The 27,896-nt window shown below is 34.5% G+C and overlaps 1 protein-coding gene across 1 annotated transcript; it reads left to right on the top strand.

The window, feature by feature from the left end:
* Nucleotides 1–237: 237 nt before the first annotated feature.
* LOC121370455 (WD repeat-containing and planar cell polarity effector protein fritz homolog) lies at nt 238–27,781 on the top strand. The gene is made up of 28 exons (XM_041495699.1): nt 238–349; nt 1,634–1,709; nt 4,848–4,892; nt 5,687–5,737; nt 6,514–6,584; nt 7,490–7,549; nt 8,119–8,239; nt 9,231–9,364; nt 10,165–10,242; nt 11,037–11,137; nt 11,996–12,058; nt 14,014–14,113; nt 14,384–14,420; nt 15,679–15,749; nt 16,468–16,518; nt 17,188–17,259; nt 17,643–17,734; nt 18,306–18,398; nt 19,083–19,188; nt 20,373–20,487; nt 21,257–21,380; nt 21,805–21,868; nt 24,044–24,134; nt 24,753–24,835; nt 25,182–25,276; nt 25,896–25,969; nt 26,399–26,415; nt 27,082–27,781. The coding sequence occupies exons 2-28, from the start codon at nt 1,649–1,651 to the stop codon at nt 27,133–27,135; spliced, it is 2,124 nt and encodes a 707-aa protein (XP_041351633.1). The 5' UTR covers nt 238–349; nt 1,634–1,648; the 3' UTR covers nt 27,136–27,781.
* Nucleotides 27,782–27,896: the final 115 nt, after the last annotated feature.

Raw genomic sequence — 27,896 nt, 5'->3', positions numbered from 1 at the left:
TGTACATTTATTCGAGAATAGCGTTTCTACCCTGTATGCGTGTGTGAAAGTTCAAAATGAGCCTTAGAAACAAATGTCTGAAGATTGGAATATTTAAACAATATTATAACTACGTGTACATTAATTTTAATTTATTTCCCTGTGGGTTATATTTTAAAATATACAACAATAATTAAAATGCCACATTCTTCTACTTTGACAAGGTGGAACACCAATAAAGGTGGGAATTAAGCAAATACAAAATGCAATGGAGTGATTTGTAAACAGTGACAAAGTTTAATGTGTTTACCATGTTTAGTTATCAACCATTCAACATTTATCATTTATTTATCCAAAGCTAAATAACTGAGTAATATATTACATAAGAATTTTCATTTGGCACTTTTAACTGTGTTAAAATAGTTAATCAACTTAATGAAAGTATATCTCTCTTGAGTGCGTCTCCCCCCCCCCCCCCCGTCTCTGTCTCTCGCTCTTTCTCTCTCTCTCTCTCTCTCTCTCTCTCTCTCTCTCTCTCTCTCTCTCTCTCTCTCTCTCTCTCTCTCTCTCTCTCTCTCTCTCTCTCTCGCTCTCTCTCTATTTCATTGTTTGTCTCGGTAAAATATCCGACCGCTACCCCCCCCCCCCCCCCCTATTTTCGTTAGTAGGGTTAGGATTAGTTAGATTTACATGTAGTTGAAGTTACTTTTTAGGTTAGAGTGAACTATATTCCATCTTTATACATTTATCAGTATAATAGGCGGTAAGACTAAGAGGCGATATCTTTCTGTATTATGAATATGAAATAAATATTTACACTTGGTGATTGCCAACGAGTTATTTTAAAAGTTCTATTGGTTTTTCATGAAAGAGGAGTGCAAACTGTGTGGTTGTATTGTGGCTTGGTATTCATGTGCCTGATTTTTATTTGAAACAAGTGGGGCATGACAAATTTGGATAATTTTCAATGAAGTTGATTTTGTGAAAATATGAATTGTTAAACTTTTATTCACCTGCTTGGTTTTCAAGATTGTCAAAAATGCAGTCAAAATGAACATGTCATATATGTGTTTAGAAATTCTGCACATATTTTCTTTGAAAGAAAGAAAGAAATGTTTTATTTAACAACGCACTCAACACATTTTATTTACGGTTATATGGCATCAGACATATGGTCAAGGACCACACAGATTGTGAGAGGAAACCCGCTGTCGCCACTAGATGGGCTGTTTCCGATTAGCAGCAAGGGATCTTTTATTTGCGCTTCCCACAGGCAGGATAGCACAAACCATGGCCTTTGTTGAACTGGTCGGTGCAAGTGGTTTACACCTACCCATTGAGCCTTGCGGAGCACTCACTCAGGGTTTGGAGTCTGTATCTGGATTAAAAATCCCATGCCTCGACTGGGATCCAAACCCAGTACCTACCAGCCTGTAGACCGATCCTAACCACGACGCCACCGAGGCCAGTATTATATTTTCTTTGAAGTAATGGAAAAGGTTATCTTAAAATATTTAAAATGAGTTCGGTTTATTATTATGACCCTATGTTTTTATAAATAAATAACCCAATTTTTTTATAAAATACATAAACATATAAAATATACATACATATATATATATTTAATTTTATCGATTCTTTTTGTTCTTTACAGTTAGAAATTACATCCATGGTGACTTGTCTAAGTGAAGTGTTTATTTGGTCACTAAAGAATCAGTACTACATTCCAGGTTTGTTAATTTTTAAATCTAAAACAAGTATGTAAATCAGACCTGTCAACCCTCCCGGATTCCGCGGGAGTCTCCCCCTATTTGATCAAATCTCCTTTCACCTGTGCGGGAGACAGTTTCTCCTGTTAAATGACATTTTTCTAAGCATAAAAAAAAAATCGATCCTCTTTTGTCAAAATAACAGAAGGGAAGTAACTCTGCCTTTTTTTCTCATTCGGAAAATGTCGACTACTTTCGGTTTCCGAGAATGTAACAGGCCGAATTGTCCCGACTGTTTAACCTTTGCCGAAGTGAGAATTGTGGGATAGCCTATTTATATTGTTAAAAAAGCACATGGAGTTTATAAAATGATGTGTTATTATAATGTTTGTTGTCATCGTAATGGCTACGAAGCGTGTTGCTGCTAATTAAACAGGCTGTGTATTGACATTCAGTGTTGCCATATAAAAAAACAAAAACTATCCAATTTAGTTCCAATAGCCGATGATAAGATTAAAAATCTAGTGGCGTCGTTAAATAAAACAAACTTTACTTTTAATAACACCTCTGAATTGTAAAATGTCTTCCCACTGGCTTACATAATGCAACTATGACAAATCTGAGTTGACAGCGATACACACGATGCATGTTAAAATCACATGTCACAGCAAGACAACGAAAAGACCAATTAGCTGTATAAACATACTTGTGTCAGTTAATTTTGTATGTTTGTGCGGTAAAATGTTGGTTATAAGGGTACACTTCAAGAAATAATTTTTGTACAATTAAAAAATATTGTTTGACATTGACATAAAGTTACTCACGGAAATGGGTATAATTCCGGTATATTTCACACGATGTCCGTAATGAGGTTTTACTTATGATTAATGAAAATACAATGTTTATTGCATCATTATAATGATTTTAAATCAGTACCACGCCACCGTTCCTCATTATAGTAAAAACTGAATATTAATTTATAAGATTTATATAAATTTGTCTTTGGTACTTAGGTACACTAACCACAAATGATAATGTAACGCAACCTGTAAGGCAGTAAGTCTAATACCGTAAATGTACTAATTAAATTTTTTATTTCTTGTTCATGTTCTTAACATTTTTGGATAAATTTTTTTTTTTTTTTTAAATATGTATTAAATCATAATAATATTTAAACTTAAAAAAAAAAAATAATAATAATAATATTTTTTTTTTTTTTTTTTTAATGCCAAGATCTAAAGTTAAGAAGTATATATGACATTATAAAGTATTCATATAACTTATTGTAATAATGTTTTTTTTAAATCTTGCGATTTTGGGTTAAATTGTGTGAATTTAAAAAATCTCCTGCTTTTTGACCAAATCTCCTGCTTTTTCAACACACACCTCCTGCTTTCTCTTGACTAAAGGTTGACAGGTCTGATGTAAATGCCAGTAAGTAAATTATAAACTATAATGTTCAAAATAAGTAGGGAATATTCAAATACATGTATAATATGATATAACAGAGATGTATTAATTTTTATTGTAATATTAATCAAAGGTAAAACACAAGCACTTATGTGACAAGGGATTGACATTAAAGATTCTAGCCAGGATAGTGATGTAGGTCAGGAGGAGACACGATAGGCAACAGAGGTTATGCTTGTCAATTTGATGTTTCAATATTTGCACTAGTATTATAGTAACGGGTAAAACCCCTGCAGTTCGCCAAGCATGCACGAATCTGAAAATATGGCATGTTCCTGATTAAACATTTAATAACATTTTGGGGGATCCTGTCCCATTCCTTTTGGAGAGCGGCACCTAATTCAGGCAAGTCGGTTGGCTGACGTTGATTTTCTAGGAGACGTTGTCCGATGATGTCCCACATGTTCTCAATGGGTGAAAGGTCTGAGCTTAGGGCTGGCCATGGTCATGAGGACGAATGTTGAAGTTGGTGTAGCGTTCATTGGGACGTCGTCAGACACGCTGCCGTCAATCATGGAAATCTAGTGTGAATCTGGACTTGTCTGAAAACATTACCTGAGCCCATCGCCTGTAATCCCAATGTCTATGTTGTGTACGCCATTGACATCTGGCAGCAATGTGTCTCACAGTCAAATGTTGGATAACGTAGGTCAGCATGCGTAGATGTTACTTCTATACAGTCTGTTATGAATAGTCTGACTAGACACTGTAACCCCTGTTGTAACACAGAGTTCTCTTGCGATTTGAGTGGCTGATTTCTCAACATGTAAGTCCTAATGAAGTGGTCCTGAACCAGAGTTGTGGCCCTTGGCTGTTCTAAAAGAGGACGATCATCCACATTTCTGGTTTGTCAATATCGGGCCCACAGTCGGCTAATGATTGATTGTGACACATTGTCTATTGGCCACAATTCACTGGGTGGTGCCAAATTGAAAGCATGCCTACAACCCTGAGACATTCCTGGCATTGGAGACGTCACATTGTTGAAAAGTTACACAATATTATAAAGAATGTAACAGCAAGGTTATGATTTAGTGATTCAGTAACAAACAAGAAAGAATACTGCCACAGTGTGCACACAACGTACACACAAACTTAAGTGTTCAATTTCAAATCACACACTTCGCACATGCAACGTCACATCACGTGCTTCGCGATCAAAACAATCAGTGCGGTTTTTCATGCTCTTTGAGTGGGAACATTAACGCACAATGTGCATTTATTTTGAGTTTTATATCTCATCTTATTTCATTCTATAATTATTGATATTTTATTGGAATATCCCTGACTTATTTTTAACAGTATCTATTAAAGTTTGGTGAATGTATTTAATTTTTGTAGTTATTTGAAATCCATGTGAGTCAACAGCAGCATACTTTCAGTTCCTATGTGTGCATGACATCAATAAAAGATATATCTTGCAGAACCTGATTTATGTACCAAAAGTCACTTTTGCCAGCCAGTCTTCTGGGGCAAAGAAGTTGTTTTAAATGTAGGAAAACAAAGTGCTCACCTTAATTTATTTCTCTTGTGTACATAGTGAGATGAAGTGTTGATTTCAGCAATTCTTCATATATGTAGTTCTTGATAATATACATTAATGTTATATCCTAGTATTATAAATGTAAATGTTGTTAAATTTAGTTGTGGCTATAATTATATATGTATTAAATGTTTTATATTTTGTAGATAATGTAATTGGCTGTCATGCCTACCATGATAAAGGAGAACAAGGTAAAATCTTTAAATTCACCTGTTGCAAATTTATTTATGTTGTATATACTGCCACATAATATTTCCAATTAATTTTGTACTGGAAAATATATAATAAACAGTTACATAATATGAGGTTGGGAAATTTATGACCATGCAAATGGGGTTTTGTCAATCTTCAATACTAGTATTACTTTTCCAGCTTAATGTTACGTTTTTGTATTTAACTCTATGCAAGTCCTATATTAATTTAACCTAGGTCATATATTTGCATATATCCTTTTTGGCCCTAGAACTTAGGAAATATATTACAACCATCACAACATTAATTCTTCGCAATGTCTCAAAATATTCACCTATGTATAACTTTATCATTATATATAGAATACTAAATGAGCTTGGCTGTCATACCATTTTTATGAAATGAGTGAACAGGTTTGATATCTGATGAGCGAAAGCGAGTCGGATACCAACACTGTTCACGAGTTTCATAAAAATGGTATGACAGGCAAGCTAGTTTAGTATTTTATTTATTACAAACCAACTGCAAACAAGCTGCAACGCAGAAGTAAGCAGATGTCGAGACCTACTACATGTTATTTTTCTGCGAATTGGGTTAGCAAGTTATCTACGTCATGCTCAAGTCACGCCAATATTACACTAGTTAAATACTGAGTGATTGTTATAACATGAGCAATATCTTACACTGGTGTGTAATAAATGTATATATTAATCACCATGAAAATTTGTTGGGTTCAGTAGAGGACATTGTAGTGCTTTAGAATTACTCTCAGAATGCTTATTTTTATTTGTAGTTAATATCCAAGAACAAATATATTATGAAGAAAAACAGCAGTTTACTGAAGGTAAGTGTCACAAAATGTGCTTCAATTTTGCAGACAATTAATTCTGGAATAGCTTTAGTTGTTTCTAAGCATGCGTATTATACGATGTATGTATTAAACATTTTGCTGAATTCCACCATCTTTAGGGTGGGTTTCAGCTCAGTTGATAGAGCACTTACTTGAGTTGCTTAGGCAAAGCACACACAATGACGTTATGTAGTTTAAAGCTTTTGCATTTACGTCTTTCTGGTTTCAGTGTTAAACTTTTAATAAAATGGTAGTTTAATGCAATTCATTAAATATTGTTTTTTTGCAGAATATATAGAACTTTGGGTTTTGAAAATTATCTGTGAACCATGAATAAAATACAAAGTTAAAGCAATACCCAGAACAGTAAAGTAGTTAATGTCATTTCTATATATATGGACGTGTAGCAGATGTATGCTATATCAAAAATAAAGGCTTTAAAAAAAACCCAAATAGCTGAGGTAATAAATAGAATAACAAACTCGGTACCAGTTATTATAAAATTTATGTCCCTCGTGAAATAATTTTCACTTGTCATTGCTAAAACATTATTTTACTCAGGACATAAATTTGATAATAACTGGTAACTTGTTTATTATCCTCTGTATAATAGATTCTTTGCTGCTAATGGCAAAATGTATAATGGGTTTCCTCTGAAGACTATGTTTTACAATTACCAAATGACTGGAATCAATGATTAATAAATCATTATTCTCCAGTGGTGCTGTTAAATAATACAAACTTTAACTTTTTCCCATCATCTTTTTCAGCCAGAGACCTGGTATGGTCACCAAGAAATAAACGTCCTGAGAGATTGCGAGATAACTTAAGAGAAGTTGAGGTACACCTACCTATATACCAATAGATATAATTGTTATGGAAACACTACATGTAATTTTGTTATATGCTTTTTGTATCTCCATGTCCTGAATGCCTCCTTTACATCAAACCCATACCACTCAACTAAGTTGCAGAATCATATGTCCTACACCCTTCTCTGAACTCATTATTTAACTCTGACCAGCTATTTGTAACTCTCAACCCCATCCTTTTTAATTATAATTCTTTTTTATTTACATAGTTCATGTTTGCATATAAAAAGATTTATATTCACCACAGAGATCCTGAAAAAGTAATGAATTTAGAATTTGTAATCCATATTTTCTATTTTCTGAAAGATTAGAAATGAAAGACAATCCATAATTCCTAGTATCAAGTGTCACCCATAGTGTAAATAGTTTAGTCTTACATGACACAAACTATATAATATACAAGACGTGAAAGTCTGAGGAAACTGATGACGTCACGAAAGAAAAGCAATGACATCAAAAGCTATCTTTAGGTACACAAATCAAATGTAAGCAAGAGAAGTCACATTCGTAATTAACTGATATTTCTAGTGGGAAGTGAATGAACTACAAAGAAATTAGTGTAGAACATGTTTAATTGTTAAATTTAATTATTTATTTTAAATTTATTTATCTAAACATTCACTGTTATTTGTAAAATCTCATCAACAAAGGACTTGACAGTTGAGGAAACTGATGATGTCACCTAACTAAAGACATGACGTCAGCGGGGAAAGTTAGCTTCTAGAGAAAGAGAGAAAATATATTCACCCGCATCTCGCTGCCCGTATGGGTAATAAATGTATTTATTACATGTACAGTTAATTTACTGAAATGTGTATGAACCTTGATCATACAACATAAGTTGGTTGAAACATTTTTTTTTTAACGATTTTAGGAGTTAATGAGTCAGTTCAAATGTGTTCAAGTACGTTGGAAAAATGGACTGGTTTTGCAGGTATGTTTTTGAACTGTCATACATTAAAAATAACAAAACAGTTGGTACTGTTTGTACAGCAAATGTTTATTATATATTTTCAATTTTAAAAAGCTAGGATGTGAAGTAATAATGGAAAATGTGTAAAAAGATACATATTCTGGAAAATCATGAATTAATGATTATGCATAATATATATTAATTCATGGGTTTTTTTTTTCAGGTAACATGATTGTAACAAGTTAACGTTTTATACATTAAAATTTTGTAGTTATTTCACTATACTCTTATTATGTTTTCAGGTTAGGTACTCAAAAATTCCAAGAAAGATGAAAAAAATATCTGTTAATTAAGAAATAGATCCATAGTAATCTGCCATGGATTAAAATTGATTTTAGTACAATAGTGTGTTTTAGAAACTAACTTTTTAAAATAGTTTCACTTGTTTGTTTTTTTATAAAAAGAAGCTAACTCTTCACTCTGTTACTTTGATAGAAGTAATAATGGGTAAACATACTAGCGAGTGTTGTTGAAAAATTTAAATTAACTGAAATTAAAGCTTTATTCTATTTTTATTTATTTTTGTTCAGCTGGTGTTAAGTAACTGCTGTGTGGTGACATTCTTTATGTCTTCCTATTCCGGAGATGTCCACAAAATCATCCTTGACAAATCCTTGGTGGGAAAAATCACATCTGAAACCGTTTCTGATGGTAACATTACTTTTTTTTCTTTTTCTCATCAGTGTATATCACTGATCCCAGTTTCTTTATTATTTTTATCCAGTGACTACGGGTCATTGACATGTGAGGAAACAAATTAATGACTGTCGTTGTTGGATCATTTAGTGATTGTTATTTAACTGGCAGAATTGGTGAAGTTTGTTTTGGAAATAAATGAGCCTTTTTTAAAAACAAATAAAATTAAAAAAATGGAACTGTACATTATACAGTGAAACCTGTCTAAACTGGATTATGCCAGTGACCTAATATTTAACTGATTTAGACAGGATTCCATGTTTAGAGGGTCGCGTTTTACAATTTAGAAAATTCGGGATTATAAAAATTGGCTGGTTTTGACAGGTTTTCAGTTTGTTCAGAGTCTGGTTTAGACAGGTTTCACTGTATATAATTTTACACATATAATCATATAGTGTGCGCTTTGTTTTTGTCATTTGATAAATAAAAGAAATATTAGTTCTTACTATATTATACTCAAAAAATTTAAAATTATTATTGAGTGCAAAGACACACACAAGTTGGGAGCTCATACCTTTTCAGTGATATCCTACCTACATGGAAGGAAGGAAGGAAATATGTTATTTAACGAAGGAAGGAACTGATTTATTTAACGACACACATGACACATTTTATTTACGGTTATATGGCGTCAGACATATGGTTAAGGACCACACAGATATTGAGGGAGGAAACCCACTGTCGCCACTTCATAGGCTACTCTTTTCGATTAGCAGCAAGGGATCTTTTATATGCACCATCCCATTGACAGGATAGCACATACCACGGTCTTTGATATACCCGTTGTGGTGCACTGGCTAGAGTGAGAAATAGCCCAATGGTCCCACTGATGGGGATCGATCCCATACTGACCGTGCATCAAGCAAGCCCATTACCACTGAGCTACATCTCGCCACCTCCTACCTAAATGTACTATAGTCTACATCCGTGTTGTGCTTTGTTTCAGCCTACCTGACAGACCAGTACCTGATAGCCTGTCATCATGACGGCTGTAGGCTGGATTATATATACTTCTCCAAGAGACCGTCACTCAGTGAGGCAGCCAAGAGGATTGACAAACTGGCTTCCTGGGAACCAAAGGTACACACCAGTAAATGTTTAAGTTCTGCACCACATACTCAAAGAATCATACTGTTTAGAAGCAAGTTGTAAGTAAAGTTTTAGGAAACAACTGGCATCCACAATCAGATCTAGCACTGCATTAGCAGAAAATTTTGCCAAATGATCTATTAAACTTCAAAAATAGCAAAATAACAATTATTCCATAAAATTATTTTGCCAAATAAAAACAAAATTCGCCAATTGTTTTTGAAATTTGCACTTGGTGAATTTGGTGAGTGCCAGAGCTAGCCCTGCACAATACATTGTATGTGACAACTTTTGAAGAACAAATAAGCAAAGAGGATTGATAAACTGGGAACCAAAGGTACACACAATTATTGCAGACATCGACATAAAGAAGTTGAAGGGAGTGATTAAGTGCTCCCTTACTTTAGATTATGGGGAGCCATTTAAGATATTACTATATTGATACAATATTGGGCATTGATATTTAATCCTTTTGTAGTATAGTACTTTTTTAATGTATGCTAAGGAGAGCTACAGATTACTTTCTTTAAACTAGTTTCAGGGGAGTGATGGGGAGCCAGAGTGATATCTCCCCTTAATTGGTGACATCTGCTATTAGATTTTTTAAAATCATTAAATGTGGGGAATACATTGCATACTTTTGTTAAATATTGAAGTTTATATGAATTATTAAATTTTAAAAAGATACATATTGAATAAAGTTCAATTGACTATAATTGACTTTCATCTTTACACTACTTTTTAAATATATTATTTTTTTAAATGTACATGTATGTTGTTTTGTTTTTCAGATAGTTCAACATGACATTCCAGGACCAAAAGGTCGACGGCTGGAAAGGCGGTTTTCAAGTAACATACATCACGATTTAGTGAGTTGTGTTGAAACAAATAATAGAGGGTTTTCGAGTGACATACATCACGATTTAGTGAGTTGTGTTGAAACAAATAATAGAGGGTTTTCGAGTGACATACATCACGATTTAGTGAGTTGTGTTGAAACAAATAATAGAGGGTTTTCGAGTGACATACATCACGATTTAGTGAGTTGTGTTGAAACAAATAATAGACGGTTTTCGAGTGACATACATCACGATTTAGTGAGTTGTGTTGAAGCAAATAATAGAGGGTTTTCGAGTGACATACATCACGATTTAGTGAGTTGTGTTGAAACAAATAATAAACGGTTTTCAATATAGAATACTACACTCGTTTTAGCTAGATATAATTTTTACGAAATGAGCGAACTACCCATGTCTGTCTGTCTGTCTGTCTGTCCCACATATAGTTTTTTAGATGTTGTTTTTATGAAGCCATGAGATACTGTGCCCTAACTTTGTATATCGTGTACTGTTAAAAATCAAGGTGGGCATTTAAGGCGATATACCCATTTTGTACAGAGTTATGGCCCTTGAACTTAGGAGATACAAAAAAAACATATTTCCTGATTTTTTGTTTGTTTTCAATTCTTCAGTATATTGAGATGGAATTGTGGATATAACTTTATCATGTACAGTTACAGATCAAGTTTATCTTTACTGGTGATTTACCCATTTTGTACAGAGTTATGGCCCTGGAACTTAGGAAATAAAAACAAATTGTTGGGCTCGGTAGGAAACATGTATTGCTTTTACAGTTTAAGCAGTAAAGTTAGTGTGTATTTCAGCTGTTGGTTTGGTGGTATCAGTCATGTGAAGAGCCCTGGCCTTGGACACCCATGTCCTCCGAGAAGGAAAGAGCAAACATGATTGTTCTGTCAGTTAATGGGTAAGCATTTCTTCATATTGTGACCAGCCTCGGTGGTGTCGTGGTTAAGCTATTGGACATAAGGCTGGTAGGTACATGGTTCGCAGCCCGGTACCCGCTCCGACCTAGAACGAGTTTTAACGACTCATTGGATAGGTGTAAGACCACTACACCCTCTTCTCTCTCACCAACCACTAACAATTAACCCACTGTCCTGGACAGACACCCCAGATAGCTGAGGTGTGTGCCCAAGACAGTGTGCTTGTACCTTAATTGGATATAAGCACGAATAAGTTGAAACTCATATTGTGACATCACTTTTGTTGGTGGTAGTCAAATTTCATGGAATTTGTGGATTACTGCAGTCAATTCATTTAAGAACGCAATGAAAATATTATTCATGTATACATATGATACAAATGTTTTATACTACCTTGTCAATCTATGAATATAAGTACCCAATAAAATGTGTATTTCAAAAAAAAATTGAATTTAAGTTCAAGAAAATAAATTATTACAATGTAAAAGTTTGCTAAACAAGACAGTCAACATTGAATCTGATGGTACTGCAGTAAATCTTATCAATGTTATCTAGAAAGATGAAAATTGCAGTCAAATACTGACTAAATAGATTCACTTCTGAAATTGTTTATTTTTAGCCCTCACTGGTTCTGAATTCCCTCAGTATAGAAAAAAAAAAATCTTTTGTTTAATACTGCAATATAGTTGAGAGTGGAGAATTTAAAAAAAAAAATTGTATCATCTACTTTTATCCCATTTAAATTAATGTTTGACAGATTTCCTTTTTCTTGTTGGTATTTACTTGTATCGGCAATGTTAAACCATCATTTTATATAACCATTGATTGTTTTGTTTCAGTCCAAGGATAGAGGTCCTGACCTATACAAAAACAGAGTTAGCTCCACTCCATGCTGCTTTCAGGTAAATTAATAGTGGTAAATCAAATTTTATGTTTCGGCATAGGCCTATTTCAGGAAAACTACACATGAAACATTATTTATATACTGAAACACAATGAAAACACAAAAACAACTTTTCATTGCAAATAACGACGAACTATTAATGAATTGATGGATAATGTAATATGACATTAATGACTGGTATTCATGAGATACATTAACATGGAAACATGGCCAGTTATCATCAGTAATCGAGTTGCATTCGTATTCAAAAAGTTCAAACCCCCCCCCATATGAAGGTCAGTATCTGGTGTGTCCACCATTGGCCCGTGAGCATGCGTGAAGACGACGGGGAAAGGATTGGCACAAACATATCAAATAAGCCACAGGAATGTTCCTCCACTCCTGCAACGCCTGTGCAAGGTCAGCGACGTTACGCGATGGTGGCTGGCAGTGACGTACACGACGTCCTAACTCATCCCACATGTGTTCAATTGGGTTCAAATCCGGTGAAACGGCAGGCCAGTTCATAACGGTGATACCGGCTTGTTGCAGGAATGCTTGGGTAATTCTTGCAGTATGTGGACGGGCATTGTCTTGTTGAAACAGAAGGGGACCTCCTGGTCTTCGGTAACGGCGCAAAAGTGGCTGGAGAACTGGCCTTAGAATAACGTCAACATAACGCTGGGCTGTAAGGGCATCGTGGACAATGATGAGATCACTCCTGAAATCACAGTTGATTGCCCCCCCCCCCATACCATCCGACAACCGCCGCCAAACCGATCACGTTCCCTCACACATCCGTCAGCGTACCGTTCATGGAGTCTCCTGTACACACGTGCTCTTCCATCGGCAAAGGAGACAGAGAAATGGGACTCATCTGAGAAAACAATGCTCCGGTAAAAGGCTGGTGGATGATTACCATTCTGGAGAGAAAACTAGTCTCGTAGCACGATGTCGCGGTGTCATGATGTTACCATTGTATGGGCGTCTGCATCCGAGTCCAGCAGTTCTAAGTCGACAGATGACCGTCATCAGATGGATAGGCCTTCCATGACATCCTATCATGTTGCTTTCTGTCATCATCGCAGTTCTGAACCGGTCACGGAGGTGGTGTCATCGAATCTGCCGATCTTGGCGTGGGGTTGTAACGGGATGTTGACCAGGTCGAGGTCGATCACGAACACTCCCGGTCTGTTGATGACGTTCAACAAGTCGTCCAATAGTTGATGGATGGACTCTGAAGGTCCTAGCAACTTGGCTTTGTGAAGTCCCCCCTTGAACCATGCCCAACGCTCGCTCCATTTGTTCTTCTCTGAGTCGTGGCATTCTTAATGTGACGAGGAGTATGACACCGTTACGTGACTTTCATGTGTCCACATAGTGGCATTTCACGTGCATTGCATGCAGCATGATTGAGCATGTAGTGAACGCATTTCACACCATTTTGTATGTGTAACGAGAACAAAACCAGGATTAAAACCCAGACAAAAGTATCAATCAATGGCTTCCTCTCATAAATTGTTACTTTAAGTCCAATATATATATTTTTCATTGAACAACAAAATATTGAAAAATATCTGTTTTGCGTTTTCATTGTGTGTCAGTATAGATAAATGAGGATGATTGTGCTTTCAACAAATACAGAATGATCAGACTGTCGTAATCATAACAATTAATAACCGTGAAACTCTAAACTACAAAAATATTCATCATGCATTGAGCTATATGAAAAAACACATACTAGATAAATTTAGCAGGGGGAGTGGGGAATATATATTTGCATATGTGTTCAGAATACTGGAAATACTGAAAATCGGTATGGATGGAAATAATGTTTAATTATTCCTTCTTTTTTGTATATGTATCATACATTGTATGTATGTTTATTTAATTAAACCCAAGAAGTTTTATTGGGTACAAGAATGGGTCTATCTTGCAGTTGTAGTTGTTCTTATGAAAATTATATTTTTGCAGTGCCATTCAGCCTCATAAAATTTACTCACTTGAGCAAACTACAACATCCAAAAGTGACACTATAGCACAGGCCTGTATTTATGAAGTCGTTCAAGGAAAGGTTTGTTGAATTACTGAATTTTAGATATTTTAAAATCAGATCTTTGCCTTTGTTTTTTCTATAGATTTTTGAGAGTATTATTTAATCATTCTATTAGATCTTGGTGAAATATATTTTCTTGAGTGGTATTTCTCTGATGATATACAGTACTTTTCATGTTATACCGGTATTTGTCCTCGTTATCTGTTTAATTCTTTTTTTAAATATTTCCAACAGATAAATTCATTTTGAAACTGTCAAGTGATTAATTTTGACTCATTGATATTGCAGATTCAGAGAGTGGCTGTAACGAACATCCCTCTAAAAAGTATGTAACTGCATATTTTTGTTTTGTTTTTTATTATGTCAACAGTCATTTAAAGGGACATATACCCTAGTTTCAACCCATGACAATTAACACTAAGTTTAGTTAATCTACAAACCTGAAACACATTTGGATAAAGTTACAACTGAGTGAAACATGAGCCTGTGACTTTGAAATGGTGAAATACCCTCTGAAAACAGACTAAAACTTGACTCCATAGCTATTACTTCTCAGATGCAAGTGCGTTTTTTTAAAATATGAGAAATGCATTTTGTAATATTAAAAATACCAGGATGACCAAAATTTATGATTTTTGTTTTCGGTAGAGCTTGAATAAAATACTTGATAACATGTATTACATACCGAACAGCAAAAGATACACAAATTTACTAGACATTTATAATTTTAACAGACATACAAATCTGATGGGATTCAAACTGAATAATTTTAAATAAATTAAAGAAAACTAAATTAATATGTGTGTTTCTTTTGTTGTTCAGTATATTAAATAAATATACAATGTAAACAGGATTAATTAATATCACAACATTTTCTTTTCACATTACCTGTCCTCAAACAAGTGCACTCCCCCCCCCCCCCCCACGGCTAGTAGTCTGGTCCGAACATCCCAACAGACAATGGGATAAATGACTCTGAATAAATCAAAGCCAAATAAAAGACGTCCAAACCAAACAGCGAAGGAAACAAGAAGGAAGTTACAGTCGCATGACTGGAACTAGAGGGAGTATGCAGTAGAAGAATTTAGGCCATCCCATTGGCTGTTGGGATGTTCGGACCAGACTACTAGCTGTAGGGGGGGGGGGGGGAGGGGGAGTGTACTTGTTTGAGTACAGGTAATGTATCCATAAAAGAGAAAACGCTCCAAGTTTTCTCCATTTTTTTCTCTCTTGCACCTCAGCTACAATTGTTGGTATCTGCAGTGCATATCTCCAATGAAAATGATGTGTGCATATAAAATTGACAACCTGAGATTGGAGCCCAAATGATTCAAAATGTATATGCATTATTTCCTCAGTTTACAGTAGTACTGACCTTAAACATTGATGTAACAAACAGTTTAATGCCTCAAGATAGGTTTAACAATATAAATTATATAAAATTTTATATTATGTACATTATTGTGAAGTTACTAACAATTTTTCTTTTGAGGCCAGTTTTCTCTTTAGACTTAAGTACCATGAATATTGTGGTGACAGTAAACTGGAAATGAAATAAAGAAACATTAAATGTTGTCTTTTAGGTACCGTTGTTTGTCAGTGTCGGAATCCACAAGAAGACAAACTACTGCTTGCATGCAGTGATTCGGCTTTGGTAAGTTTATTCTCTGTAATTTGTGAGTATAGTGTAAATTATGATACTCAAAGAATATGCAACAAAAACATTTGTTTTTAACCTGCATATACAAGATTAAAAATAGATAGAAATATATTTTTAAAACTCTGGAATCTGTACTAAAGTCTAAAAACATTTCTGTCCTTGTTTTTTTTTAATGATTTGCTCAAATTAACACCCTACTTTTCAATATGCAGCAAAGAAATTAGTTTTTACCTTCATAGGCAAGATTAAAAATAGAAATACATTTTTTTAAATCTGGAATTCTGTATTTTAGTACAGTCTGAAACAAATTCTGTCCTTGTTATTTAATGATTTGTTCAAAATAACACTCTACATTTCAAGGCCCAGCCATATTGTCTGGCTTTTTTGCCTACGGTAGTTTTCCTCTTTAAATAGCTTATCTGAGGTTCAAAATGTCAATCATCTCCTGTATACTCTATGTACTTGTATCTGACATGACTACTATATGATTAATTCCTATAGTCTCACCTGTGATAAAGACAAGGTACATGTATGTGGATTATATTGTAGGATTATAGGAGCAATAATTTCCAGGGCCCTGTTCCACGAAGCGATCTTAGTGCTAAGATCGCTTTGTGGAACGGGGTCCTGGGACGTGCTGCTGTGTAATATTTGAGGCATAACACTAACTGAGCAAATTGTTTGGTGACTGCTGTTGTTTGTATGCTTACAGGTGATGCATGATGAACACAAAAAGATTCCTTTGTATACGAGAGCAGCCTTTGTGAGTATATTCGATAAACATTGTACCACATGTACATAGCAGATTACATGCCAGTTTATGTTATCACATTTCTATTTTGTATAATGTAAAAAAATAATTTGAAATCGTTAGAATGTTAGCAGTCGGTATTTCCTTGACTATTGATTATGTTCTTTATATGTATGCTTAACATTACCACTGGACTTAATACAATGTGCTAATGTTCACACAGAGGGGTGACTTGAATGGTAAAACGATCATCTTGCAGTGTTTCTGCCAGAAAGAAATGTTTGGGTATGGTACTATGGAATTGAATATTTACAATGTGTGTGCTGAATGAAACCAAAGTCAGCAGAAAGAAAATGGGTTAATTTTAGGGTTTGTGTTAAAAAAATCATACAGTACTGATAAGAGTTATTAATTTTGTCAAAAGGTTAATTTAAAAAAATTAAATGTGCAAAAAAATTTGAGTATGGCGCCATACCTGTTTTACTCTCTGGCAGAAACTTTGTCTTTGTTTTGTTAAGAAGGTAATCTACACAAAAGTATGAAACTTGTGCTATTAGTACTTAAAAATATTGAATGTTTAGGACTTGATGTGTCTAAATTGATTATTCCAGCAAATATTTTATTTGTTTATACAATGTCATGAATTTGTATTTTGATTTTTTTTTTAACATTTCTTGTCAGTCTCCATCTTTAATATCATGGCATCCTGGTGGGAGTGTGGTTTTTGTTGCCAGCTCTAGAGGCGACATTCAGGTTAGTTATTACTTGGAAGTGTAAATAGAAATTAATTATAGTAAGAAAATGCTACAATATAAATGTAAACATAACAATAATTTGAAGATATGACACTGATACAAATTTACATGTATAAACTTATTTATTGGCATGTGCAAGATATAGGTATTACTTTGTTTTCATTTTATTTCAACATGAAGTTTTTGCATTTAGGTCCATTTCTCACTAACTATAAGTCCTAGATCAATAAAACTTACTTTATAGTTGCATCTATGAATGTTCATCTCAATGCATGTTTTTAAAGTTAACCAAATCAGTATATAGTAGGTGAGATATTTGATTCTGCATAATTCGTTTAAATGAGTACTCATTACATATTGTTTGGTTTGTTTTGGTTTTAGGTATTTGACATGGCACTGTCACCACTGAGAATACAGCTCGTTTCTGAAGATCCTAGCTCTGAAAAATATTTACGTCTTGGTAGATTTTTCAGGTGAGAAGAAAAAATGGGTTGTACCCAATATTGTCAGTTTGTCAAATGCAACAAACATTTCATTGCAATATACAAATCATAACAAGTTGCTTGCTACACACCTACCTCCAATTAAAAAATGTTGTTTTTTTTGCTTTAATTGCACTGCTACAAAAAAAACAACTTTTAAATGCCATGTGTAGGCTTATGTATATTTTGTGTATTAAACAATTTAATATTTATGGGATATTAAACAAACTTCCATTTCGTATCATGTTTATGTCCCGAGTGAAGTAATCTTCAGTTGTGACGAGCTTTAGCAAGTGACAATAAACATTATTTTACAAGGGACATAAATAGGATACGAAATAGTAGTGAGTTTAATATTTTATTTATTACCCATAATCGATCTTAATTTATATCACTCAACTCGTTTGGTTGACGTTCCTATATGGTTATTGTGTGCCAATCAATGACATCGAAGTGTTACATCCAACTTGGTGTTCTAGTGGGATGTATCACTTTGATATGTACCAAGATATTTTTAACCATATGGGTAATAATGAAGAAATATTTTTTATTAAACTTATAGATGTCAACAGTTTCTGAAGCAGCTGCACTGGTGTCCATATGGGTCGGACAGTACAACTGGTTATTCTGATTCTCTCTTCCTGTTGTATGACAAGTAAGATTTCACTGTAATACAACATGTATTTCTTGAATGATTGCACTTTAAATTATTGTGATCCAGAAATTTGTTGCTAAACTGGTAATATATCATATTTTGACAATGAACTTAGGAGGCAATAAACTTTGAAACATTTAATTTGTTATAAATTTAATTTTAAAATTTTAATATTTGGCATGTTTAACCTAATTCAACCTTGGGATCATAGCTAATGTTTTAATATAAAAAGTAGAAATCAATCAAAATTGGGGGGATTCATAAAAGCAAACAGTTCATACTATTCATTGGTCAATTCCTATATATATACTTAATAAAATGTTTGGACTAATTTGATTAAGGTGGCAAGACATAGCCCAGTGGTAAAGCACTCACTCGAGGTGTGGTCGGTTTAGGATCGATTCCCGTTGGTGGGCCCATTGTGCTGTTTCTCGTTCCAGCCAGTGCACCACTACTGGTATATCAAATGCCGTGGTATGTGCTATCCTGTCTGTGGGAGGGGGCAATTAAAGATCCCTTGCTGCATTAGAAAAAATGTAGCAGTTTCCTCTAATGACTATACAAGTCAGAATTACCAAATGTTTGACATCCAGTAGCCAATGATTAATAAATCAATGTGCTCTAGTGGTGTCGTTAAATAAAACAAACTTTAATTTGATTAATTATGTGATTTGTTGTTTTCAGAGGACCTCCAGTGCTTCTCTTATTCCACCTAGGCATGATGGGAAGTGAGCGGTTGTCTCCCTTGCAACTGGTTAGAGAATACATCAAGTACAAACAAATTGATGAAGTAAGTCACAGCACAATTGCTGTCTGAGATAATTAAAATAATTTTTCTCTTTTGAATCAGTTTATTACATTCTAGTGGATAATAAAATTAAGATTTTACAAACTTATTTAAGAGACCATTGTGTGATATTTGTGGAATCACTTGGCAATATCCAACAAATGTTAAAAGTCAATTTAAACACATGTGATTTATCATTTCCATGGTGATAACCTAAATTTACATAGAGTGATTGAGGGCTTTTGGAATCTATGTCTGCAAAGACTATATACTCTTCAAAAAAAGTAGGGGAACTCTAATAAGAATTTACAATTGCCAAAATTGTAAGGTATATTAGCTATGGGGAATGGTTATATGTTAATAGTGAATTAATTGGGCAAACATTACAACTGGTAGTTCAGTATTACAGTAGGTTTTATGACCACCTAAGATCTCGAAGGACGATTGGGGTCAAAAGTGAAATTTGAAAATTGATGTTTTTTTATCAGTAAATCGTAAATTCAAACAATAAAAATGACTAAAAACAAAACAATAACAACTGTATGATCAAGATCGACAGAAATAATGTTCTACAGTGATTAATCAACCTTCCTGGAAATTGTCAAAATCGAGAATGAAACCCCACGCACGTGTACAGGCCAACTGTGTGATGCACGTGTAAACTATGGAATGTGTTTCAGTGTGCTGATAAACAGACCTGAACATTCTTTACTAGGATATCTGTGGTCAAAACGTATGTTCGGTCTAATAGTTGACATTAACATTAATATTTCAGGTTCCCCTAATTTTTTGGAAGAGTATATATTAAACATTTTATTTTAATTTCCACTGTTCAGTATAGGATTATGTAATGTAATCAGGTCATTATATTCAAATTCATATTTGTTTTCTTGGGTGGTGCAATCTACCCGTACCTTATTATAACATCATTTATTTGAAAAACTTATTAGTTTGAATTAACTCTGTATCAGTGGTTATTGTCAGCAGCCTTCACACAACATACAGCTCTGTCACCATGTTTTCAATTCTTTTAAAACAAAACCTTAAACCATATTAAAGAAAATAAATGTGGCTGGTCTATTATTAAAAGTTATATAATAAATGAAAAAAAAAGGTATTCAAGATTATGGCTTTAACATCTTTGACTGTTTAGGGGACTTGTGTATGATGTATGTTGTTTGTTACAGGCTGTCAGCTTACTGTCCAGTCTGAACTGGGACACAGAGGGTCAGATGTGTTACTCTTGTCTGTCAGCCATTGTCAACCACTTGTTGAGACTGCCACTGAATGCTGACCGAGAAGGTTACTTGAACTTGTTATGAATTAAAATATTAATTTAGCTTTACAGCAAACATCTAATATTGTACAGTGAAACTCCTCAAAATTGGACCCTCTGTAAACTGGAATTCCCTCAAAACTGGATATTTTTAAGGATCCGTTTTTAAATATCCTTACACAACATACAGTTAAAACTGGAATTTTTACATGGACATAGTTTCAGAGGGGTTTCACTGTATTAGTATGTACTTTTTCATTTGTAACTGTATAGTTTGTATTTTTAAATAATGGCATTAGTTTTTAGTTTTAATCAGCTCTTATTGATTAAAAAGTGCATGGTGGTATATAAGCATACACAAATTATCTGCTTATTGGGGGGTGGGGTAGGTGGGAAAGAGTACCTGTTTTGACACCCAATAGTCAATGTGTATTTTTGTGCTGGGGTGTATTTAAACATCCATTCATTTATTGGGGTGGGGAGTAACACAGCCCTCATCAGTAGTTGTAAAAAAAAAACCCATCTTACATTCTCACCTGCTATACGAACCTTTGATCATCGCATTTTCACCCATTTGGTTTAATGTGGGTTTTTTTTTAACTCATTTGGAGAAAGATAAATAAACTGATTATTTATGAAATCATATATCTAATTTGTTAAATGTGATATTTTGTTAAATATTATCATAATGACATAAATGACAGATTAATGAACAGACAGAGAGACTTTATTCAATGTAAGGTGTCTGGCGCAGAATGCTATTTTTATTTTGTGGTTGCCTTCTTTTTCTTACAGCACAACTGGAAGCTACACTTGGGACCTTTTATGCACCAAAACCTCCGATATCAGAAGTGATCATTCTCGAGTACCGAGATCCTATCAGTCGTCTTGCCAGGAGATTCTTCCATTATCTTCTCAGGTAGAAGCGTACTCTATAGTTTATTACAACAACATAAATCATAATACATACTACTAATAATACAATTATTATGAAAAACTATATTTCAAATTATTGTTTATTTTCCATTTAACATGGGGTGGGTTTCTTTTAAATGTTGAGCTAAATTGTTATTTTAGTAGACTAATTTCGGAAAAGTCATTTTAGCCTGCTGGATTATTGTTAAACATTAATCATTTATTCATTCATTGTTTTGTATGAACAGAAATCTTCATTTTGCTTGAAGAGGTATTGTTGAACATTAATTTACTCATTCGTTCACTTTTTTTGGTATTAAAGAAATGAAAATCTCCATTTGGCCAGTAGGAGTATTGTTAAACATTAAGTGATTTATTCGTTCATCATTTGTGTCAGACTATATTTCTCTTTGTTTTGTTAATTACAGGTATACTCGTTTTGACAAAGCTTTCTTGTTGGCTGTGGACATTGGTGCAAGAGATTTGTTTATGGTAAGACAGGATTGTGGCTGCAATAGGCTAAAGCATTTTTTTTTTATTTGCTTTATATATTATAGATAATGTAATAATATACTACTCAAAAGAATTTAAGGGTCAGACGATATTTTCTGAATATCATTTATATTAGCTAGACCATAATGTCACGCATGGTATTGTTCCATTTTGACGAAAGTGGGTCTAAGCAACCCATAAACGAATTAAAATCCACTGTCATTGACACTGTCGACTAGTTCTAATGGCGAAAACATGCTTACATTTGCACGTAAATTAGGGCGAAAGCAAAAGGTCTGCTAAGTGCCCATAACTTGCTTTTTCACAAAGCGCTTCATTTGCACGCTTTGCATGTGTATTCCATGTTCCCAATGCTGAATTTCCGTATAATTGGAGCTTGCATTCGTGTACGGTGCACACTCCAAATTCGACAATGGTACGACATCAACTGACTATCGAAGATCGAGGAAGGGCTATTGCTTGGCTTCAGGATGGCAATACGCAAAGAAATGTTGCTCTGAGACTTGGTGTCTGTCAGAGTGTCGTTGGCCGACTGTGGCAACGGTACCAGGCAACGAATTCTGTTCGAAATCGTCCACGTTCGGGAAGACCCCGAAGCTCTACAAATAGAGAGGACCGCTACATCACCAATATGGCTCTACATCAACGCACAACCACTGCACGCCGATTACGTGACAATCTGCGGGCTGTGACTGGAACTCCAGTGTCTGATCAAACCATATGCAATCGTCCGAGAGCCAATAATCTACACTGCCGTTGCCAGGCTGTTCGACCACCACTCCTACCACGTCACAGAACGGCCAGACGTCACTGGTGCACATTTCATCTGCGGTGGCAACGTGTTCAGTAGGGTCGAGTGATGTTCACTGATGAGTCCAGGTTTTGTCTCCAGTTCAACGACGGTCGGGTTCGTGTCTACAGACGTCCTGGGGAGCGCTTCGCTGACGTTAACGTTAGACAACGTCACCGGTTCAGTGGTGGCAGCGTCATGGTGTGGGGCGGCATCTCTATCCACCACAGGACCCCCCTCTATGTGGTGGATGGCAATCTGAATGGAATCCGCTATCTGAATGAGATTATCCGGCCGTTGGTTCTCCCAGGCATTCAGCAGATTGGCGGACAATGCCAGACCCCACCGCACCAGGGTGGTAACGGACTTTCTCAGACAACAAGGTATCGCCAGGATGGATTGGCCAGCATATTCGCCTGACTTGGCCCCAATAGAGAACGCCTGGGACGAATTAGGCAGGAGAGTTCGGGATAACCATGCCCCTCCGGCCAACCTTCATGATCTGGGTCAACTTCTTATGGCAGAGTGGCAGGCCATTCCTCAAGAGTTCTTCAGACGTCTGATCAACAGCATGAGGCAACGATGTGTTGAGTGTATTCGCGCCAGGGTGGATTCACACACTATTAAACGAATGTTCTAATGTGTAAAATCCATGTTTGACAACCTTCAACTTTGACAGCATATCATGTTACTTTCTTGTATACAGTGACGTTTATTTGTGTTTTTTTGTAAATATGGAACAATAAATTAAATTTTTGGTGTAGTTTACATCATCAATCTAATACACTCTGAAACTTATTTGGTTATAAATTTTTGATCCTTAAATTCTTTTGAGTAGTATATAATTCTCTGTTCTGCAAATATAGTTAGTAATCAAAGCAAATTGTTTAACAGACAGAATACAATACGATTTTATGATTATTAATTGTGGCTGGAGCACAAATCAATAGCTCAATTTCTTAAGAGTTGAAAATCCTTTGGGGTCGTCCTTTTTTCTTCTTTCTTAGCCATACCTGAAAACTTTCTCTTTTTTTTAAACTTGTTCTTTGATAAGAGCTTCTGGAAAGCACACCTACTTTTCAAGATCTAGCAGTTTTGTAGTTTGTTTTCAATGACATTTTCCTCTCTGATCTCCGGCACTTCAGGCAAATTCTCTACAACTGAATTACATTCATTATATGGTGTTGTCAATGAGTTATTAGTTCTAACGTATTGTATTTAGTTTTTACGGTAGGAACCAAAAGGTGCAGGGCAACAGGTGCTGGTGAAAAAAAAAGTGTATCTTTAATTATTGTTTCATGTGTAAATCTGTATATTCAGTTTGTTTTTATTTAATAATTAATGTACTGTATCATTGTTTGCAGGATATTCACTACATGGCATTGGACAAGGGAGAAACGGCTCTTGCTGAAGTAGCAAAGCGAAAAGCAGAACAACTTGATTACGAGTCCTTAGGCAAGTCTTTTATGTTTCATAGTAGTGCCATTGCAAGGGTGGGGCACTTGCTGCGCCTGCATTTAGTTAAACCATTCTTAATTTTTCATATTGATTAAAATTTATTCTATTGCATGTTTTTTTATTGCTGTATGTCAGCTGCATGTCATTAGTTTTAGTCACCCTCAATCCATTCTTTGCAAAGGAACTGGTTTAGGACAGATATTTTTTATATTTTAGTTTCCATTTATTGCATATACTTTCCAAACGAACATTAACAATTAATTTAATAAACAAGGCTTAGGTAAATTCATCTCTTCGTACTGTGTACTCCAATTCTTATGTCTATTTTTCGCTCCAGCTAGTGCTCCACAACTGGTACATCAAAGGCCGTGGTATGTGCTATTCTGTCTATGGGATGGTGCATATAAAAGATCCCTTACTGCTAATTGGAAAAAGTGGCCCATTATGTGGCGGCAGCGGGTTTCCTCCCTCAGTATTTGTATGGTCCTTAACCTATAATATGTCTGATGCCATATAACTGTAAATAAAATGTATCGAGTGCATCATTAAATAAAATATTTCCTTCCTTCCTTCCAATTGTTATGTGTTTGGTGGGATTTTGATTTTGTTTTAAAGATCAGTTTGATGATGATCCTCTACTGAATGCTGGAATGGAAGGACACGGTCAGGCAGGGATACAGGAGCGACTCATTGATCAGGTACTATACCACGGAAGATAGAGTTAATATTTGATATGCTTCCTGTTTTACTTTGGTAGGACTAGTCGTCTTAAAGTTTCCTCTAACATTAACCTACTAACATTGTCGTGGGCATGCAGCCCAGGCAAATGTTACATGACCAGGACAGGCTATTTGAACTTTGGTTGCATATAAGTACAAAAATAATTGACCCAGAAATAAAAATACTAATTTTGTAAATTCTACTGAAATACTTGGTAAGTGTTCTTTTCTGTTAGTTGTTGAAGTAACAATAAAAATAATGTTCCCTTGTTTTATATAAATATAAATAATATAGATATTGTTTCTTTTTTCTTTCAACGTTCAGCTTCCAGCATCCCGTCAACACCCATGGCAGTCAGACTACTACAACCAGCAGTCTTTACCAAACCATAACATCGACTATCTACATGAAACCAATGGGTATAAGATTTTAGTTCTCATATGTTTCTGCTCATTGATCATCTTTTCCAAACCATAACATCGACTATCTATGTGAAACCAATGGGTATAAGATTTTAGTTCTCATGTTTCTGCTCATTGATTGTCTTTTCCAAACCATAATATTGACTATTTACATATAACCAACGGATGTAGTATTCTGTAGATTTCAACTATTATTTAGGTCTGTCTTCTGAAAAGTTTCTACCAAACCATAACAATGAAAGTGTGCATTAAAGCAACATTGTGCTAGTAGTTTTAACTCTTTGAAAGCTTTACTTCTTTTACTATGTAAGACAATTTACTAAAAATATTCTTGTACAAATATAACATTTCACATTTTAAAACTATAATGTTACATTATTTCCCACTTATAATTCCAACATACCAACTTAAGATGCATTTAGATGGTTATCAATGTTTTGTTTGTCATAAGACAGTGACACCACCAAAACAACCACATAACCAAGTTACATTAAAACATGATTTTATCAGAAATAGCTTTTTATGTTATAGGATGTTTTATTTCAATTTGCATGTTTGTGTATTATAAACTATAGTGTTTGGGATTTCTCAAGACAAACTTTGTGTCATGTTTTAGAGACCATTTGAATGATGTTGATTTTGATGACTATGCTGCAGCCTTGATGGATCAACCCACAAGACAGAGCAATGGTAAGAATAGTTCATATAACTACACTATGCTTAATATATGCTTTAATTTGTTTTTTTTAACTTAATGCTACATCTCATTTGTTTCTTATTGTAGATTAAATCAGTACCGTATTTGTCATTTTCAAAACAGTCATGGTTTTGTTTTACAGGTATTTTAATTATGTTAAAAAAGAAGGTGACATTTTGCACATCAGATGAAAAATATATATCATTTTATTAACAGGTCTACTTTTGCTTGCCCCTAATAAAAAAAGCATGTGTACCAGTTTTAAGAAACTATAGCATCATAACAGTTCCTAAAATTAGTATATTTTTAACTGACTTTTTAATCTGTATCATAATTTTGAAAGTTGTTAGAAAGCCTTATTTTGCATTTGTTTTAAATAGTACAAAAAACATGACTCGTGTTTTTGCTCTCTTTTTTTGCAGGAAATCATCAAACTCAAGTGAGTATTGTCTGAAAATATCAGCCTGACTTTTAACTTGATCATGGAATAGACATATTGAAATAGTAAAGTGATAAAAACAAAATGTTAAGACACTAAATACTAAATGTGCATGTTATTCCCACACATCCCATATATTCACTTTTCACATTTGTTGCCAGGCCAGAAAATACCTTTATGGTGCTATTTTTGGTGTCATTTTTACAGAGTAAAAAGGTGAGATACAGGCATTACATTTCCAATGGTGAGGGTGTGATGGCATCACCTTTTGTGATGAAGTTTCATGTTACAAACTATAAGCCTAGGTAAACTTGGTTTATAGCTACACCTATGGATGTTCATATGGACGTGGACTGAAAAGGTTTAATTTAAATACTGGACATTTAAATTCTGTGGAATCAATGTATAATTCCCCCCCCCCCCCCCCCCCCCCCCAAGTATTGACAAGATTCTAAATTCAGTTTTCTGTAATTTGTGCAATAAAATTACACTTCAAAGAAATGACAAGATAGTGATTCACTTTTTGAACTTTTATATATATTAATAGCCTATGCCTTTAAAGTGCTGTTCTCTCTCATTAGCATACCCTTAAAATATAAAATATAGAGAGATTTTGCCAATTAAGTAGTATGCAAAAATGATATACCTATTTTGTTTTCATTTAAGGGTGAAACAGAAGAAGGGAAACCAGTAAAGGTTATCCATTTTGGCATAGTTTGACAGACATGGGAAGACAATGAACTATATTCATTGCTATGAAGAACTATGGGTAGCTGCCACAGTAAAATATTGGCTGTATTTGCAGACAAAATGTTATCAAGCCCACCTCATATCAATGACTACTGGGTTAATGTGTTCTTATTCAGAAAAAAAATGCAACCAGTGACTAGGTAAAGAGTGGTTATGAACATTGATGTATAACTCAGGTGTGCAAAGTCAGATGATGTAGCATGGTTATGTCTGCCACATAAATTTAAGTTCAAGAGGTGCATGAACCTCTTTTGGATATAGGCATGTTAATAAAATTGAAAGAATGAAAGAAAGTTCCAAACAGTGACTGATAGGTGAGATGACCCCAGGATGGTCATTCAGATTGATGGACTGGAATTTTTTAATGAGTTTTTGAGAATAAAAGCTCTGTAACTCAGGTCACAAGACGGCTCCTTTGCAGTCATTCAGATTGATGGACTGGAATTTTTTTTACAGAGTTTTTGAGAATAAAGCTCTGTAACTCAGGTCACAAGACGGCTCCTTTGCAGTTTTACATATGCTCAAGTTGAGCAAGTGTATAATTATATTATGTCAGCAATTTACATCTACAAATATATAGAATGTCCAATATATTTATATAAATTGTATTATGATAGTTTGTATTGTTAATTTTGACCCAGTCACTAATGGAATTTGAAGGAAGGAAATGTTTTATTTATTTTCTAATGGAATTTGAAGCACAGATATCAGATTTTTGAGTCCAATGTCCT

This window comes from Gigantopelta aegis, chromosome 4 (genome assembly GCF_016097555.1).
Source record: "Gigantopelta aegis isolate Gae_Host chromosome 4, Gae_host_genome, whole genome shotgun sequence".
Lineage (NCBI taxonomy): Eukaryota > Metazoa > Mollusca > Gastropoda > Neomphalida > Peltospiridae > Gigantopelta > Gigantopelta aegis.
The sequence above is the reverse complement of the archived record's forward strand: the minus strand, read 5'-3'. Positions and strand labels throughout refer to the sequence as shown.